At 51.3% G+C, this 15,672-nt stretch overlaps 1 protein-coding gene across 4 annotated transcripts in view; it reads left to right on the top strand.

The window, feature by feature from the left end:
• ABLIM3 (actin binding LIM protein family member 3) overlaps positions 1-15,421 on the top strand; it is a 107,561-nt gene extending 92,140 nt beyond the window's left edge. For 2 of the 4 annotated variants that reach the window (XM_070414640.1, XM_070414639.1), the window contains 8 exons: positions 810-857; positions 2,691-2,825; positions 4,304-4,368; positions 5,663-5,810; positions 7,111-7,140; positions 7,726-7,784; positions 9,428-9,488; positions 10,173-10,791. In XM_070414640.1, coding sequence (XP_070270741.1) covers positions 810-857; positions 2,691-2,825; positions 4,304-4,368; positions 5,663-5,810; positions 7,111-7,140; positions 7,726-7,784; positions 9,428-9,488; positions 10,173-10,255 — 629 coding nt within the window. In that variant the 3' untranslated portion in view covers positions 10,256-10,791. Of the gene's footprint in view, positions 1-809; positions 858-2,690; positions 2,826-4,303; positions 4,369-5,662; positions 5,811-7,110; positions 7,141-7,725; positions 7,785-9,427; positions 9,489-10,172; positions 10,798-13,290 lie in introns of those variants that run through there. The other 2 variants (XM_070414641.1, XM_070414638.1) reach the window with 2 other exon arrangements.
• Positions 15,422-15,672: the final 251 nt, after the last annotated feature.

Genomic DNA, 15,672 nt, shown 5'->3' with positions numbered 1-15,672 from the left:
TGTGAACTGGACAAGATCTCGCCCTGAGTTACAGCCTAGACCAGGGGTCCTCAAACTTTTTAAACAGGGGGCCAGTTCACTGTCCCTCAGACTGTTGGAGGGCCGGACTATAGTTTAAAAAAATCTATGAACAAATTCCTGTGCACACTGTACATATTTTATTTTGAAGTAAAAAAACAAAATGGGAACAAATACAATATTTGTATTTGCATGTGGCCCGCGGGCCGTAGTTTGAGGACCCCTGGCCTAGACTATTCCCCCACCTCCGAGCGCAGGTTCTCACTCCCCACTCACTTTTCCCGGGAGCTCATCCTGCTGTTTCATCTACACCTTTCTCACCTGCCCCAGAAAGGTCCCAGCCTATCTGTTTTGAGGAAGTGGGAGGAGATGACGCTGAACCCTGGCTGCAGCATTCAGGGCACTTTCTCATGGAATGAGGCGTGGCTGCTGGGTGGAGGCAGTGGGGCCCGGCCTGCATGGGGCCTGCTGAGCACGTGCCCACCTTTTGCCTGCATGCCCACCATTCAAGCCCCAAGTCCTTCCTCTGCACCATTTGAATCCATCCATTCCTCTCCCCTCACCTTTCCTGGAACCTGGTGGTACGAAGTTGGAAGTTCAGCTTTGAAGAAGAAGGCCACCTGGGAAAAGATGGTGGACCCTTGGGAAAACTTATGGACCATCTCTCTCTTTTGAGATCAACTGACCAACTGCTTTCTCCTTTTCTCCTCTCTCTCTCTCTCTCTCTCTCTCTCTCTCTCTCTCTCTCTTTTTCTCCCCTCCTTACTGTCCCTTCTGGGTCTGTCTGGCAGCTGGAGAAAGTAACATCTACCGGAAACCCCCGATCTACAAACGGCATGGTACGGTCTGAGGCAGAGCGGGCATGGCCAGGCAAGGGATGTGGGGCAGTGAACACATGTGCAGAAGGCGCTGCACCGGTCACCAGGAGGGGCACCTGCAAGGCTGCACCTCGGTCCTTACTGACTCCAGGGGACATTGGACAAGAGTGTGCTGACATTTTAAAAGAGCAAGGAAGGCTTCATATCCCCTAAATCCTTTGCCACCATCTCCCCAATCCCCCATTCCCTACTGTCTGGTGTCCTAAATTCCATGGTTAGAGTAACCCTTGTCAGCGTACCGCTGGGAGGGGCGCTCCCAGGGCACTGACGCTCAGTCATTCATCACTGAGGCCTGGCGGTTCCTGCAGGAGCACTTACTGAGCCTCAGTGAAGTAAGCACACCTCTTAGCCGAGGCGCGGCTGCCACCCTGTCACCCTCGCGTGCCCACGGGTCTAGGTGGGTAACATTTGGTGGAGCATGGAGCCAGCAGAAGCAGCCCTGAGCCGGGATCTGAACTCACTGAACTGGTAGAAGGGACGGCACAGTATAAATAGTGGCTCTGGGTACTTACAACCTGATCATTTAGACAAACATCCTCGATTTTGGAAGAGGCCGGGCTGGGGTCTAGGGAGATCTGTGAGCATGTGCACGTCTGTGTGTGGCTGCAGAGGCCATACCATGTGCCCCAAGTGGCCACAGAAAGTCACCAACCCTGACAAAGTTAGTTTGACTTTACATCTGGAGAAGGCCCCCAGACCCCAAAGCCCTCAGGACTGCAGGATTTGCAGATGGCTCTGGGAGGCAGCACCAAAGCAGGGCGTCTGGGGTGGAGGTGGGCTGAGTGGATAGGAGAGCGGATGAAAGGGCTGGAGGAGAGTGGCTGGGGACTGACTGAACCACATCAAAGAGAACTGGGAGGCTTTGGGAGAAAGTGCTGCTGGGGGAGGGGGCACAGCCTAGAGCTGGCTGAGAGCCATCCCAGGACCCTCTGCTGCCCTGGCTGCCAGGAATGTAAACTTTGTCCCTATAGCTTCTCTTCTGAGGAATTGTCCTAAAGCCAGCCCTAGTCAGCCTCTTGCCAGTCTTTGAGACGTGCTAAAGTCACTGCCCCAGAAGGTTTTGTGGCTGCGATAGGTTTGATGGTCACTCCATGCTGTGGAATTCATGTGGAAGCTGGAAGCTGGATGGCATCTGAGCCAAAAGACTAATTCTGATGCTCACAGACGAGGAAACTGAGGCAGAGAGGGGAAGGATTTTCCCAGTGTTACAACTGAGTTAAGTGGCAGAGCTGGGCAAAGAACCCAGCGTTGCTGACTCCCTCCCTGTCCAGTGCTCCTTCCTTCGGGTCATGTAATCTCCCCAAGAAGGACTTGGCATCTCAGGGTGAGCAGGTTGACCCGACTCAACATGCAGCAGGGCTTGCTTGCCAATTCCCACCCTAAATGTGGCTTGAATCCACAACAAGGCCAACTGCTCGAAGGTAAGGAAGGTAAAGAAGGGCAAGGGCTCACCTGGGACGTGTCCAATCTCACCTGGAGGAGCCACGGCCTTAGTGTTCACTCAGGAGCATACTGGGAGTCCGTGGAATGTGGTAGAAGGAGCCCTGAGCGAGGTGCGATCCTGTTCTGGTCTAACTAGCTGTGTGTCCTGAGCAAGCACCTTCCCCTCTCTGGTGTTCAGATTCCCACCTGTCAAATGCAGGCCTTGGCCTCAGTGCTTTTCCAGCGCCAATGCTCCCTATTGTGGCCTTACTCCCCTGGGCTGGAGCCTGGCTGAGACATGGGAAACAGTGCACAGGACACTGGTCTAGAATACTCTGCCTCCCTACAGCTCTCTCTCTGGGTCCTTCGCAGGTGATTTGTCGACAGCAACCAAGAGCAAAACAAGTGAAGACATCAGCCAGGCCTCCAAGTACAGTCCAGCCTACTCTCCAGACCCCTACTACGCTTCAGAGTCTGAGTACTGGACCTACCATGGCTCCCCCAAAGGTAGTGTGCCCCACAGGGCAGCCAAGGCCAGAGCCCTGTCACCTACACCAGGGACACAAGGGCCAGGATAGTCACCTGCTCCTTCACATGATCATTCACTTATTCATTCAACAAACATGTAATGAGAATGAGAACCAGTCATGGGCCTACGGAAACACTGGGGAGCAAACCAGACCATGTCCTTGGCCTTGTGGAGAAGACACGGGTTCTAACTAGAGCAGGAGGTGATATCCCGGAGGTGAGACACAGGTGGTAAGAGAGCTGATGACAGGGGCATGCTGACCAGCCTAGGAGATGACAAAGTGTCTCAGATGCAGAGACTGTGGCTACAGGAAGGGTGAGGAGGAAGCTTTGTAAAAGCACATCTGCAAAGCCCAAGATGGGAGGGTGGTTCCATGCGGGGCAAGAAAGGCCATCACCTTAACTGGAGTTCAGAGTGGGGTGGGGGAGGTGATGAGGAGCCAGATCCCACCGGCCCCGTGGGTTTTCGTCTTTATCCTAAACAGTAGGAAGCCATTAAGAGTGACGTGATCAGATCTATGTTTGTGAGAGACCACTTTGGCCGCAGGGGGAATAATAGTTTGGAGGACGGATGGAAGTCTTTTGTAGGCACCTGGCAAAGAGTCTTAATGGTCCTCAAGGTGCAACCCCAACCAATCTGGCATCCCAAGTGTTTCCTTTCAGTACGGGGAGGAATTTTCATCAAATGCCATTTGGATTCACTGCACACCTTTGCTAACTGAATGTCCATTCCAAGCAAAGCTTCTGAGGAGCTGAGAGGACCCCTTCCTCGCCCTCAAAGAGGCCTCCATTTAGAAAGGAGCTAAGACACCAGCACAACTGTGACCCAACGTGAACAGTGACCAGGGTCCATAAGAGAGAGGTGTTCAGAGGCTGCACAGCCAGCAGGTGTCGGGGAGCAGGGGGATCTTAGATGAAACTGCTTCAATCACAAACAAACAAAAAACCCAACTCCAAATGGCTTAGGCCAAATTAGGGATTTCCTGGATCATGTGACTGAAAATTTCGTGGCACAGCTGGATCTAGAGGTGAATGAACGTCTTCGGGACTTATCCTGTCCCCCGAGTTGGGTGGCTCCATCTCAGTCTGACTCTGCCCTCTTCATAGCAGCGGGAGCTCCGGCAGGTCCAGGCTTACCTCCTACCCTGGGCAGAAAAAGGGCTTCTCTCCCACCACGCAAAGTCCCAACAGGGCGGCTTACTAGCTCTGTTTGGGCCGTCAGCTTCACGCCCACCTCAGAGCCCAGGAATGGAAAGGGATGCTGGGCATCTCTGCACAGGAGGCCATGGTGGAGCGGCAGCTCACCAAGTGCACTTAGGCAGGGTCACTTGGCTTGAAAGTGGCAGCACCTAAAGGAAACGCCCACCTGTCCAGGCTCTACTGCCCCTGCGCCCTCTCCCCAGAGCAGGCTGAGTGGGCAGCACACGCAGGAACTGATCCTTGCTGTCTTTTGGCAGTGCCCCGAGCCAGGAGGTTCTCGTCCGGAGGAGAGGAGGACGATTTTGACCGCAGCATGCACAAGGTGAGCCGGCCACCCTGATGAATGAGATGCTTAAGCCAGTGGTTCTCAACCTGTGGGTCGAGATCCCTTTGGCGGTCGAATGACCCTTTCACAGGGGTCACCTAAGACCATCCTGCATATCAGATTTTTACATTACGATTCATAACAGTAGCAACATTACAGTTATGAAGTAGCAACGAAAATAATTTTATGGTTGGGTCACAACCTGAGGAACTGTATTTAAAGGGCCAGAAGGTTGAGAACCTCTGGCTTAGACAGTATGTTACTGAGGATGCTTTCCCTTGCGAGTGACAGAAACCAAATGCAAAGTCATTTGTTGATGGGGAAAAAAGGAATGGCATAACTGAAAAGTCAAATGGTAGGATTAGCTTCAAGTATCACTAGATCCAGCTGCTCAAAAAACTGTCCTGGGGAAGCTGTCTCCCTCTGCTCTTGTGCCGTTGCCTCTGCATTGGCCTCATGCTCACGTGAGTGCCAGCAGCTCTCAAGCATTGCCGGAGGGAATGGAAAGTGGTGCCACTACTGCAGAAACTGGTGGTTCCTCAAGAAGTTAAATGTAGAGCTACCATGTGACCCAGCAATTTCACCTCTAGATACATACCCAGAAGAACTGAAAACTGGTACTCAAAATATGTACACACGTGCTCATCACAGCACTATTCACATGGCCAAAAAGTGGAAGCAACCCAAATGTCCATCAGCTCACAAGTGGATTTTAAAATGTGGCATATCCATACAATGGAATATTATTCAGCCATAAAAAGGAATGACGTACTGACACATGCCACAAAGTGGATAAACCTCACAAACATTGTGCTTAGTGAAAGGAGACAGACACAAAAGCCCACATATTACACGATCTCATTTACATGAAATATCCAGAATAGGTAAATCCGTGAGGACAGGACACAGATTGGTGATTACCAGGGACTGGGCTGGGAGGAGAGGGAAATAGGGAGTGACTGCCTAATGGGTACAGGGTCCTTTTAAGGGGTGATAACAATGTCTGAAACTAGATAGAGGCTGTGGTTGTACTAAATGCCACTAAATTGTTCATTTTAAAATGGTTAAGTTTATAGCATGTGACTTTCACTCCGACCACAGGACCACTTGTGAAGGAGAGATGAAGTCCCAGAAGAAAATACGGGTGCTGCAAGGAGGGAGGGACACTGGGAAGGCAAAAATGCCGGAGGTTCACTATAGAGAGTCCAGTCACTCAGCCTCGCCCAACCCTGTTCCATCTCAGGGCTCTTGGCTTCCTTCTAACTTCATCTTGCTTCTCCCCCACCCCCAGCTCCAGAGCGGAATTGGCCGGCTGATTCTGAAAGAGGAGATGAAGGCCCGGTCCAGCTCCTATGCAGATCCCTGGACCCCGCCCAGGAGCTCCACCAGCAGCCGGGAGGCCCTGCACACAGCTGGCTATGACATGTCCCTCAATGGCTGTAAGCACTGCTCTGGAGGCCTGCCTGGTGGGGGCTTTCTCCTCCCCCCTGCTATGGTCTCACCTGGTTCTAGAATACAGACTTGGCAAGGGGCTCTGCAGGGCACTAAGTGAGACCATGTGCTGCGGTGAGCAGTCACTCTGCTTCTTGGGGCATCTGAAGCAGTGACTTCCAATCAGGTTTAATGTCAACAAAAACATCTTCTACTCGTCTGAATGGCTCAAAGATATAAGGGGCCCCTCTTGAGGTAGTGAGCCTCCTATCACTGGAGGTACACAAAGCAGAGAATTGATTCAAGCAGTTTGCCCTAAGAGTCACTGCAATCCCATCCCTGTTCCTGGACACACACATGCTCTATCTGCCTTCTCTCTTTCTTATCCCTGTGGGAGTCAGTCCTGCCAGGAAATCCTATCTCAAGGCAATACTTGATGGGTAATAACCTTGTCAAGAATAATCCTCTTGACATCATTACTTGATGGATACAAGTCAATACTGGATGAGTAGTAACCTAATCAAGGATAATCACCCTGACTTTAGGTGAGATGAAAGGAGATGGTGGTAATGATGATAAAGCCAGTTCATTCAGTGTTTTGCGTGTGTCAGGCACTGTGCTAGTACTGTTCTGTATGAGGTCATATGTTCTTTACAATCACCCTGTAAAGGAGACACTCCCTCCCCATTTAAGAGATGAGAAAATTGAAGCATGATTAAGTAACTTGAAGAAGTTAAGTATCTACTAATGGCAGAACCAGGATAGTTCCCTGTTTGACCACTGAGAGGCACTAATTTTAACTTCTGCTTCTGGGCTCTGTGCAGTACACCACCCATGCTGCTCAAAATTCAACACATTCAATGGCATATGTGCAGCAAATAAATCACAGCACCTGCTATGCCCCAGGTGCTGGTCTAGGAGCTGGGAGGGGGAGGGAGGATGCGGTACAAGTACAACAATTGGAAACTGGCCAGTGCAGCCGTGGGCAAACTACAGCCCTCGGGCCGGATCCGGCCCATTTGAAATGAATAGAACTAAAAAAAAAAAAAGACTGTACCCTTTTATGTAATGATGTTTACTGTGAATTTATATTAGTTCACACAAACACTCCATCCATGCTTTTGTTCCGGCCCTCCGGTCCAGTTTAAGAACCCATTGTGGCCCTCGAGTCAAAAAGTTTGCCCACCCCTGGGCCAGTGGGAAAGGAGGTAGTGAAAGAGGCCTCTTCTCCCCTCCAGCTCCTGTCTGTTTGTCCACCATATCTGTCTGTCCCCATGAACACTGATCTGTGGCTTTTCTCTCTTGCAGCCCCTCGGTCCCACTACCTGGCTGACAGTGGTATGTTCTGCCCGCTCTACCTTCAGCCCATGGTGTTCTGTGAGGGCCAGAGCTGAGTCAGCTGCAGGTCCCCCATAGCTGTGATGAGCATATAACATGGATGTCCCAGCACAGTCCTTCTCTCCAATAGTCTACCCTATTGTGTTTGTCAACTGGTGGGCCTCGATTTTTGGTTTTAGAACAAAGGTTGATGTGCCCAGTAGCTCCCAGAAGGAAAGGAAGAGTATGCACCTCTTCCACCCATGTGAGAGCTTACTTGTCTGGGTTTCGAGCTCACCTCCAATTCCAGGGCCTTTGTCCAGAGCCACCGTGTGGCCAGGACAGGAGTCCATCATAAGAAGGTAGGTGGTGCAGGACAAGGCCAGAAGACTGTGTTAGTGGGTGCTTTGGGTGGGCCTAGAATTCTGTCAGGCTGAGGTACCCCTAAGATTAGTCAGCCGCAAGCCTGGAGAGCAGTGGGAGGAGCTGGTGGCCTCGGCGATGACCCCTTTGCCCCCGGGGTTGGGGAGTAATATTGGCCATTTGCAGCCAGATGAACTCAGAGAGAGAGGGGACCCTAGCAACTGTTTTGCTCCTTCTTTTCAGATCCCCTCATCTCCAAGTCTGCCTCCCTACCTGCCTACAGAAGAAATGGACTGCACAGGGTAAGAAAGGCTATGCGGGGACATTGCCTCTGCGATTCCAGCATTAGCTCATTGCTGTGGTGCTTATGGTGATCACTTGGAGGTGGAACCTGGACAAAGGCCTTAGAGTGAGAGGAACCCAAAGGCAATGCTTGCTCTCCTCCCTGTGAGCCCTATGTGAAAAGGAGCCCCCGAGAGAGGCTGGCGAATGCCTGGCACTGTGCTAAGCACTTTACAAGCACTAACGCCTTTACCCTGAGGTAATTACTATAGAGGCACGGAGGGGAGCGGGTGCCCTGCTCAGGCTCTCACACCTAGTAAGCGCAGAGCCAGGACTCAAGCCCACAGCCCACACTTGCCTTGGAGCCCTCTGAGCTCTTTGATGGCCTGCAACATAAAACCTTCCCAGAAATGGTGAGTTGGTTTAAGGACCTACAGAGAATAAAAAACACGTCTTGTCAGCAAGAGGAGAGGCTGTGTGCCTGGACAGGTGACGGGGAAAGCAGGGACACTGAGATAGATGTTTATTAACTGAGCACCTACTAAGTGCCAGGCACTGTTCTAGGTGCTGGAGGTACCTCAGTGAATAAAGTGGCTGTTCCCGGGGAGCTTGAGTTCTAGTTGGGGAGACAGACAACCAGCAAGTAAAGGTGGGATCTGCAGTCAGGTGGTCCTAAGTGCTAAGATGGAACTCAAAGCATGGGGGTAAGGAGAGAAGACGGTCAGAGGGGGATGGATGTAAGCCAGGCCTGAGGGCACAGAGGTTCTTGCTGCTTGAAGACCAGCAAGACCCATCCAGATAGAGGAACGCACAGTGTCCAAGGCCCAGGGCAGGGAGTGAGCATGAAGCCCGACCCGGGAGATGAAGCCCAACAGGGTGTCAGTAGGGCCCTGCACACTGGTAAGGGCTTCGGAGGGTTTCCAGTAACCGTGCTGTGTGACCTGACTCCCTGCTATATGGACTAGAAACTACAGAAAGACAGAAGTGAAGGCTGTACACCCGTTAGACTACTTTAAGGTCAAGCATAAGAAAGGGATCTGAGCTCCACTGGAGCATGGCGGCTGGTGTTAATCCAGCTGTCCTGCTGAAGGACACACAGGCCCTTTCCTCTGCACGCTCAGAGCCTGGACATTTGCTCGCACAACAGTTATTTATTTAAAGTATTTTCTATGCATCAGGCACCACTCCGGGTGCCTGGAATATATCAGGGACCAAGCAAGACAAAAACCCCTGCCCTCTGAGCTTCCATTCTTATAGGGACAAACAGAAAGCAAGTAGTAAGTGGTAAACAAGTCAAATTATAGGAATGTAGAAGGTAGTGAGTGCTATGGAGGGGAGGGGAAATGTTGAGCAGAAGAGGGGAGATCACAGATTTGGGGAGAGGGCAACAGCATTTTTAAATAGGGTTGCCAGGGTAGATCTCATGAAAGAAAAGCATGAGATGTAATTCACCAATAAATGAGTGTTTCCTGAGTGCTTATTATGTGCTGGGCCTGGGCACTAGAGATATGGCAGTGAGTTAAACGACCCCAACTGGAGACCGGGGCTTCTGTGAGGGCCCCATGTCCCACACGCCCTGGTCCATTTTCTGGAGATAGGTGAGTGCTTCAGGGAGGCAAGGTGAGCTCGCCTCAGGCCGGCCCTGGCTCTGTCTCCCCTGCAGACACCCAGTGCGGACCTCTTCCACTACGACAGCATGAATGCCGTCAACTGGGGCATGCGAGGTGAGTCACAGGGACTTCGGATGCACTGCTCATAGCTGTGACATGACCCTCAGTGAATGACTGCTACAGGCTCGGGCCTCACGCTGGGCTCTGTCCAAACCCCAAGTTCCCACTCCCTTTCACTTCCCAGTCCCTCCCTTTCCCACTCTTCACCCCTCATCCTCTCAAATCCCTGGCCTTGGATGACCTCCAGGCCATCTGTCCCATCTGGGTTCCCGGAGCCATCCCGAGCGCTGCTGTCCCGGCACGACTGAGCCAGAGTTGCTGCCAGCGCTGCGTGCAGGGAAACACTCGGAGCCAAATGCACACTGTTCCCAGCAAAACTTCCATGAGCTGTGGGCAGTCTGCCAGAGGCTCTCCCGCCAGCCTCACCAGCGTCAAGCAAGCTCCGACAGGAGGGCAGCTCCTACAGAAACATGGAGGGCCCCCAGGCAATGGAGGGAGGGTCTTTCCCTGTGCTTCAGACTCATCTTATTTCTCTTCTAAATCTCTCAAAAGTCATTTTTTCCCCTAAAACCCTATCTCTGGATCAGCCCAACCCCTATCTCCAGCCAGCCATGGTACTCCTACTGGCCTTGATGTGAGATGAATTCAGCAAGGACAGGGTCTCTAAGACAGGGGCCAGTATAGTCTGCACAGCAAAGACCAATGTGTTTCCATCCTGTGTGTCTTTTCTCTCTACAGAGTACAAGGTAAAGGAGATGCACAGACCCGGGAGGTCCCTGAGACACTGGGACCTGCTACACTGGGGACCAGCAGGAGGATGACAGTGCTATCTACGCAGAAAATGGGGGCATCGATAAACAACCCCAAGGGTCCTCTTAAGACCAGCATTTCCCATTCTTTGGCCCACTTTCCCTAAATCCTTCCCTACGACTCTTGCCTCCTGAAATCAGACCATTCCCCGTAGGCCTCAGAGACTGTCTGGAAGTTTCCAAATCACCAGATAGAGCCATTTACATTCAGGAGGCCTTGTGCCCACATTAATGTCAAATGCCACCAAGCTTATCCCTAGAAGATCAGGGAACGCTGGACCCTTGCCTTTTGGGAAAGGGTGGCTTGAGGCTGCCAGGCAACCCCAGGGAAGGCAGACCCAGGCCTCCCTCCAGACTTGAACCTCTGGCTCTTTCTGGGTAGAGGAGGAGCCCAGACACAAAATGTGGCTGAAGGGACAAGCCCACCGCCCTCACCCAATCTGCAAACTCCTACCCGCATCCTTTCTCCTTAGATCTACCCTTACGAACTGCTGCTGGTGACCACAAGAGGAAGAAACCGACTGCCCAAGGACGTGGACCGGACACGTTTAGAGGTAAGTGTGGAAAACTGAGCAGGGGACTTTGGGCTCAGAGGGCTTCTAGCAGTTGCCTGGTCTCACGCAGCTCAGGAGGGGCCCAGGGAAATGAATGGCTTCAAGGTCACACAGCCTGTTGAAAAAGTAGAGGCTCTGTTCCCTGATGTTCTGTGCTGCCTCCTCAATTCACTCGGCCTCTGTGCAACACAGGCACAGCGTGTCCCACCTGCAGATGATGATGCTGCAGATGAAAGAAGAAGCTAGATTTGGCCCCTGCTCTCAGAGTCTGGTAGATAAGAAGAAAGTCAGCCCTGGTTTTCTGCAGGATTGTAGAGAAAACCAGTGTTGTGACGGGCGACAGGGAGGTAGCACTGCAGAAGTAAAAGCATAAGGAGGCCTCAAGTCAGACTCCCTAGGTTCCAACCCCGATCCTGCCATCCCTTGGTGGGCAGCTTGGCCAGGTGACCACGTTTCTAAACCATAGTTCTCTCCTCTGTGAGGTAGGGTGATTGTCATACTTCCCTCCAGTTGCCAAGTGACACAACGAAACAAAGCCTTTGGTGTTGAGTCAGGCAGTGTCCTGCAAAGCAAGCACTTTGCCAGTGTGGGATTTCTCTTACTCAGAGACCACTAAGGCTCGGCTGGAGGACCAGGCTTCCAGCAAGGGGAAGGATTTGGCAGGCCTTTGAAAGTGGGCAGGTTTGGATGGGCAGAGAGAGGGAGGAGAACATCATGCAATAGAAACAGCATAGATACAGGCACGGATGTGACCTGAGCATGGCGTTGGGCTTTCGAGCCATTCAATACATTTGGCTTGAAGTTCCAGTTCCTGGTCACTTCTGATGCAGGAGCACCCTCTGTCCTTTCCACCCCAGGGCCTCTTCCTGCCTCTCCCCGGACTGCCCCTCCCTTCCCACTAGCCTTCTCACTCCTCAAGGCTGCATTCCAGTGATGCCTGTGCCCCAAACCTCCCCAAGCCTCCCCCAGAATGCGTCACTCACCTCTTCCTCCAGTCTCCCCCAGCCCTGTGTCTAGCATATAGATCCATTTCCTCTGCCTGCCAAGACCGTGTGTCGTCTACCACATGGTCTAGACTGGGAGGAGAAGCATATCAACCACCTTGACCTGACAACGAGGAATTCACCTAGAGTAGAGAGAGGGTTGGGGCAGTCGGAGGGGAATGCAAGTGAATCCTTCCAGCCCTAGCATGTTGGGGTAGCAGCGAAGAAACAGGTGATTCAGCCAACGGCCTCCTTTCACTGTCTGGCAGTGAGAGTGTCTTCCAGTGCTGAAGGGGACAGCTCCTAGGGCAGCTCCGTGACCAGCATTAGGGATGGAAATGTTCATCCTGAAAACCAATTGCTCTCCTACACCCTCCAGGACACTCAGAAGCTCAGACCAGGGAAGCACAGCCTTCCCTAAGCATCAGAACTACCCAAGGAGCTTTTTAAAAATACCAATAGAGGGTCCGCCAGTCAAACTGCAGTCTGGGGAAGGAACTCCGGCATCAGTGTTCAGAGACGCACGGGCACAGCTAACGTGTTGCCTGAGCTGAGACCACTGGGCCCTACCCCCCTATACCAGTTCAGGAAGTGGACTGAACTAAGTCAATTAACCACTATAATTGCTACCAACAGGTCATCTCAGTGATTCCAGTAAGTTTTCAGGCAGGATATATGCCGTATATTTCTCTCTTTACACACAATTTTAAATTTTATTTTGAAAAATTTCAGAACTCCAAAAAGTTGCAAGAATAGCAAAATGAACATCTATCTACCCTTCACTTAAATGCACCAATTATTGATATTTTGCCACATTTTAAGTGCCATATGTTTCTAAATCTTAAAAGCTTTTGACAATGTATCAAGTTTCAAGACTGTTTGAGAGGGAGAGCAGGCAGAAGGTAGGTAGCAGGGGTGGGTGGAGGTCCTGCCACGGAATGCAAAGCAATGTTTTACTTTACAACGTATTCTTTTCATATAAGAAAGAGATGAAAGGACATTTCAGTGGGTGGATGAACATGAACAGTAGTGTTTTTCATTGACTAGCCTGAGGATCAGCCATCTAGATCATTTGTAAAAATGTTAATAAGAGGATATACACCCTAATACCTTGGCTATGCCCCCTTTTTCCCCCAAAGGACAGAGGAGTAGCATTAGTCCATACACACTCCTAAACACAGAATGAATGCGTGTAGCAGGGATGTAGAAGGGTGAGGTCAACCTGGATGCATCCAGAGGCATTTAGGTGAAGCATAAGTCCCACCTGAATCCTGAGTGGGGGCAGCCTCTTCAATCAGACAAGCCCCCGAGGTCCCTCCGAGGAAACCTTCATTCACACATTTATCCATTCAACACATATTCATCACATACCTTCTGTGGGTCAGACACCACGCTGGGCACAGTGCACCCAGAGGAAACATACAGTGACCGCTCCTGCCTCTACCAGCCCCCAGCCTACACCTCACATCGTCAAGCTGTTTCCTCTCTGTCCCCTCCCACTTCCTTTTAGCGCCACCTGTCCCAGGAGGAGTTCTACCAAGTCTTCGGCATGACCATCTCGGAGTTTGACCGGCTGGCCCTCTGGAAGAGGAACGAACTGAAGAAGCAAGCCCGGCTGTTCTAGACAGAGGCTCTATAAATATATATGCACTTATATAAAGATATATGTAAAATCTCTATACTGGAGCTCAGTATAATCCCCTTGTGTAATGGGGCACGCTGCCTGCCAGGAGACTTGCTTTTCTGTGCTGTCAGGCAAGCCCACGTCATCAAAATATTTTTATGCTCCTTACTTTCTCTTTTCTAAATGTAATGGGGTTTGGGAAGGAATTTGAGGGGACTCCCATCCTTTTACTAGGGATCCTTTTTATACTGAAACATCTGTCCTAACTTGAGTCCCCCAAGGTCCAACCCTCCTTCCTAAAGGAGGTGCCTGAGGTATCTTCTCTCTGCTTCTTAGCTCTTTTCTCCAGTCTTGAGTGTGGACGCTGACCATGCTGTTTCACATCTTATTGGCCCCAGAGGGGCCTTCCCCTGGGTGGATCCACAGCCACCTCCCAAAGTCACTGAGCACCTTTGAGAGCCCTTGCAGAATTTTCTCATCACCCACAATTAGGAGTTCGGTGCTCTCTGGGGGTGATGCAGTTAGAAGTGTGGGCCTCACGACTACTCCTCACAGCAGTAAACAGAGGTGGCCAGGGCCTTGGCCTCTCCTCAGCTCTCCTTGGCCTCTCCTCCTTCTGTCCTTGATCCTAACCTCTCCCTGGTTCCAATCTATGACTCATGGTAGGAAAGGAAAAGGTGCTTCCTTTTCTTCCACCACTTCCAACTGGCCCCTCTGCCTGGCCCTTACCATGAGAACCAGAGAGAGGGAGTGGGAGCTGGGAGCAGGAGTGGGAGACAGAGAAGGGCACCTGTTAGAACTGGAGCTGCAGACCTCTTGGGGCCTCTCCCCGCAACTCTGTCACTGCTCCCAGCACCGCCTGACCCCTTCCCCCTTTGGAGGAGAGGCCCATTATTGCAACCTGTATTCTTCAGCCTTACTACAATCTATGTGCCTGACAACTCAACACACCCAGGACTAAGGTTCCCACCATAGTTCTAACTGACCAACTAGACAGACAACCTCCATCACCCCTCTCAAGGTAACAAAGGCCATGTTCCCAAGAAAGGTTCCTGGTCTAGGCCTGCTGGTCCCAGGGCTGGTAGGGCAACCCAACCAGGACCTGAATCCCACTAAAAAGTGTGCCAGGTATCATAGGGGAAACTTTCTGAAGAATGGCTGCTCATGAGATTCCAGAATGAAGCACTGGCCCATCCCACTCATGAGCCTCCTGGATTTCCCCAGTGGCTGCTTTTCCTGCCTCCTTGTCTTCTGGAACGGAGTGAATGCTGAGCCTTCTTCTCAGGCCTTCTACCCTGAGTTGGTGATGTTTGGTGGGGCCCGTTCCTTCCCGGAGATGCCCTGAGTCGGGCAATTTTGAGGTCTTTGGAGGAAGGACCAATGCATGGAAATGACAATTATGACTCTCAAGAGGCCGGTGATGTGACATGGCAACTGTAGGACTGACTTCAATTCAACACACCCTCACTGAGCACCTGCTGATGCTGAGCACTCACTGTATACTGAGCACTGAACGGGGGAGGGATGTGGGACGCTGGGACGATCAGCATGGGCCTGGTCTGGGGGACGTGCCTACTAACAAGGCATGGACTCAACGGTGATGGATGTAAGGCTGAAAGTGATGGGAGATGGCATGAGAAAGTGTTTGTGACAGTACTGAAAAGGCAGATGGCGGTGGGTGCAGACGAAGGAGAGCGTTCTAGAGGAGATTGCATTAGAGCAAAGTTCAGGAAGCATCTTTGTAAACTGGGAGGAGACAGTAACTTGAAAGGGTGAAAGGATGAGGGACCGGAAGGGAGGCCTATTATGCTCTCATTAAAAACATCAACCCTCTCGGTTACTTCTCTTTATGGCCAATGTCTTTCAACTGTCCTGACCCCTTAGAAATGTCCCCAGCCAGACGCAATCATTGAAACTGCCTCATTGTCACTGGTTGAGAACTTGGCAAGATTTGAAGGGCTTTTGTTATTGTTGTTGGATATTTTTGTTTCCCATAAAGGCACATGATTTCAACCCAGACCTGTGTCCTGCTGTCGTTCGTAGTGGGAGTGGAAATGAGTGACATGGGAAGAGACTGAACCACACACACTTTTTTCAAAATAAGAGTCTCTTAGAGGGCAGTTCTCCTGTGGCCTTAGTTTCTCCTTCTGTAAAATAGGAAAATTTGACGAGGTCAGCATCACCCAGGTTGGGTCCTGCAGCACACGGGTCCTGCAAGATGGAAGAGGGTGTTCCAAGGACAAATAAGATTCTGTGATCAAACAGTTA

Source organism: Myotis yumanensis, unplaced genomic scaffold, assembly GCF_028538775.1.
Source record: "Myotis yumanensis isolate MYYU_CA2020_CCGP unplaced genomic scaffold, mMyoYum1.0.hap1 SCAF_5, whole genome shotgun sequence".
Classification (NCBI taxonomy): Eukaryota; Metazoa; Chordata; class Mammalia; order Chiroptera; family Vespertilionidae; genus Myotis; species Myotis yumanensis.
Note: the sequence above shows the minus strand (reverse complement) of the source record. Positions and strands in the feature narration are given on the sequence as shown.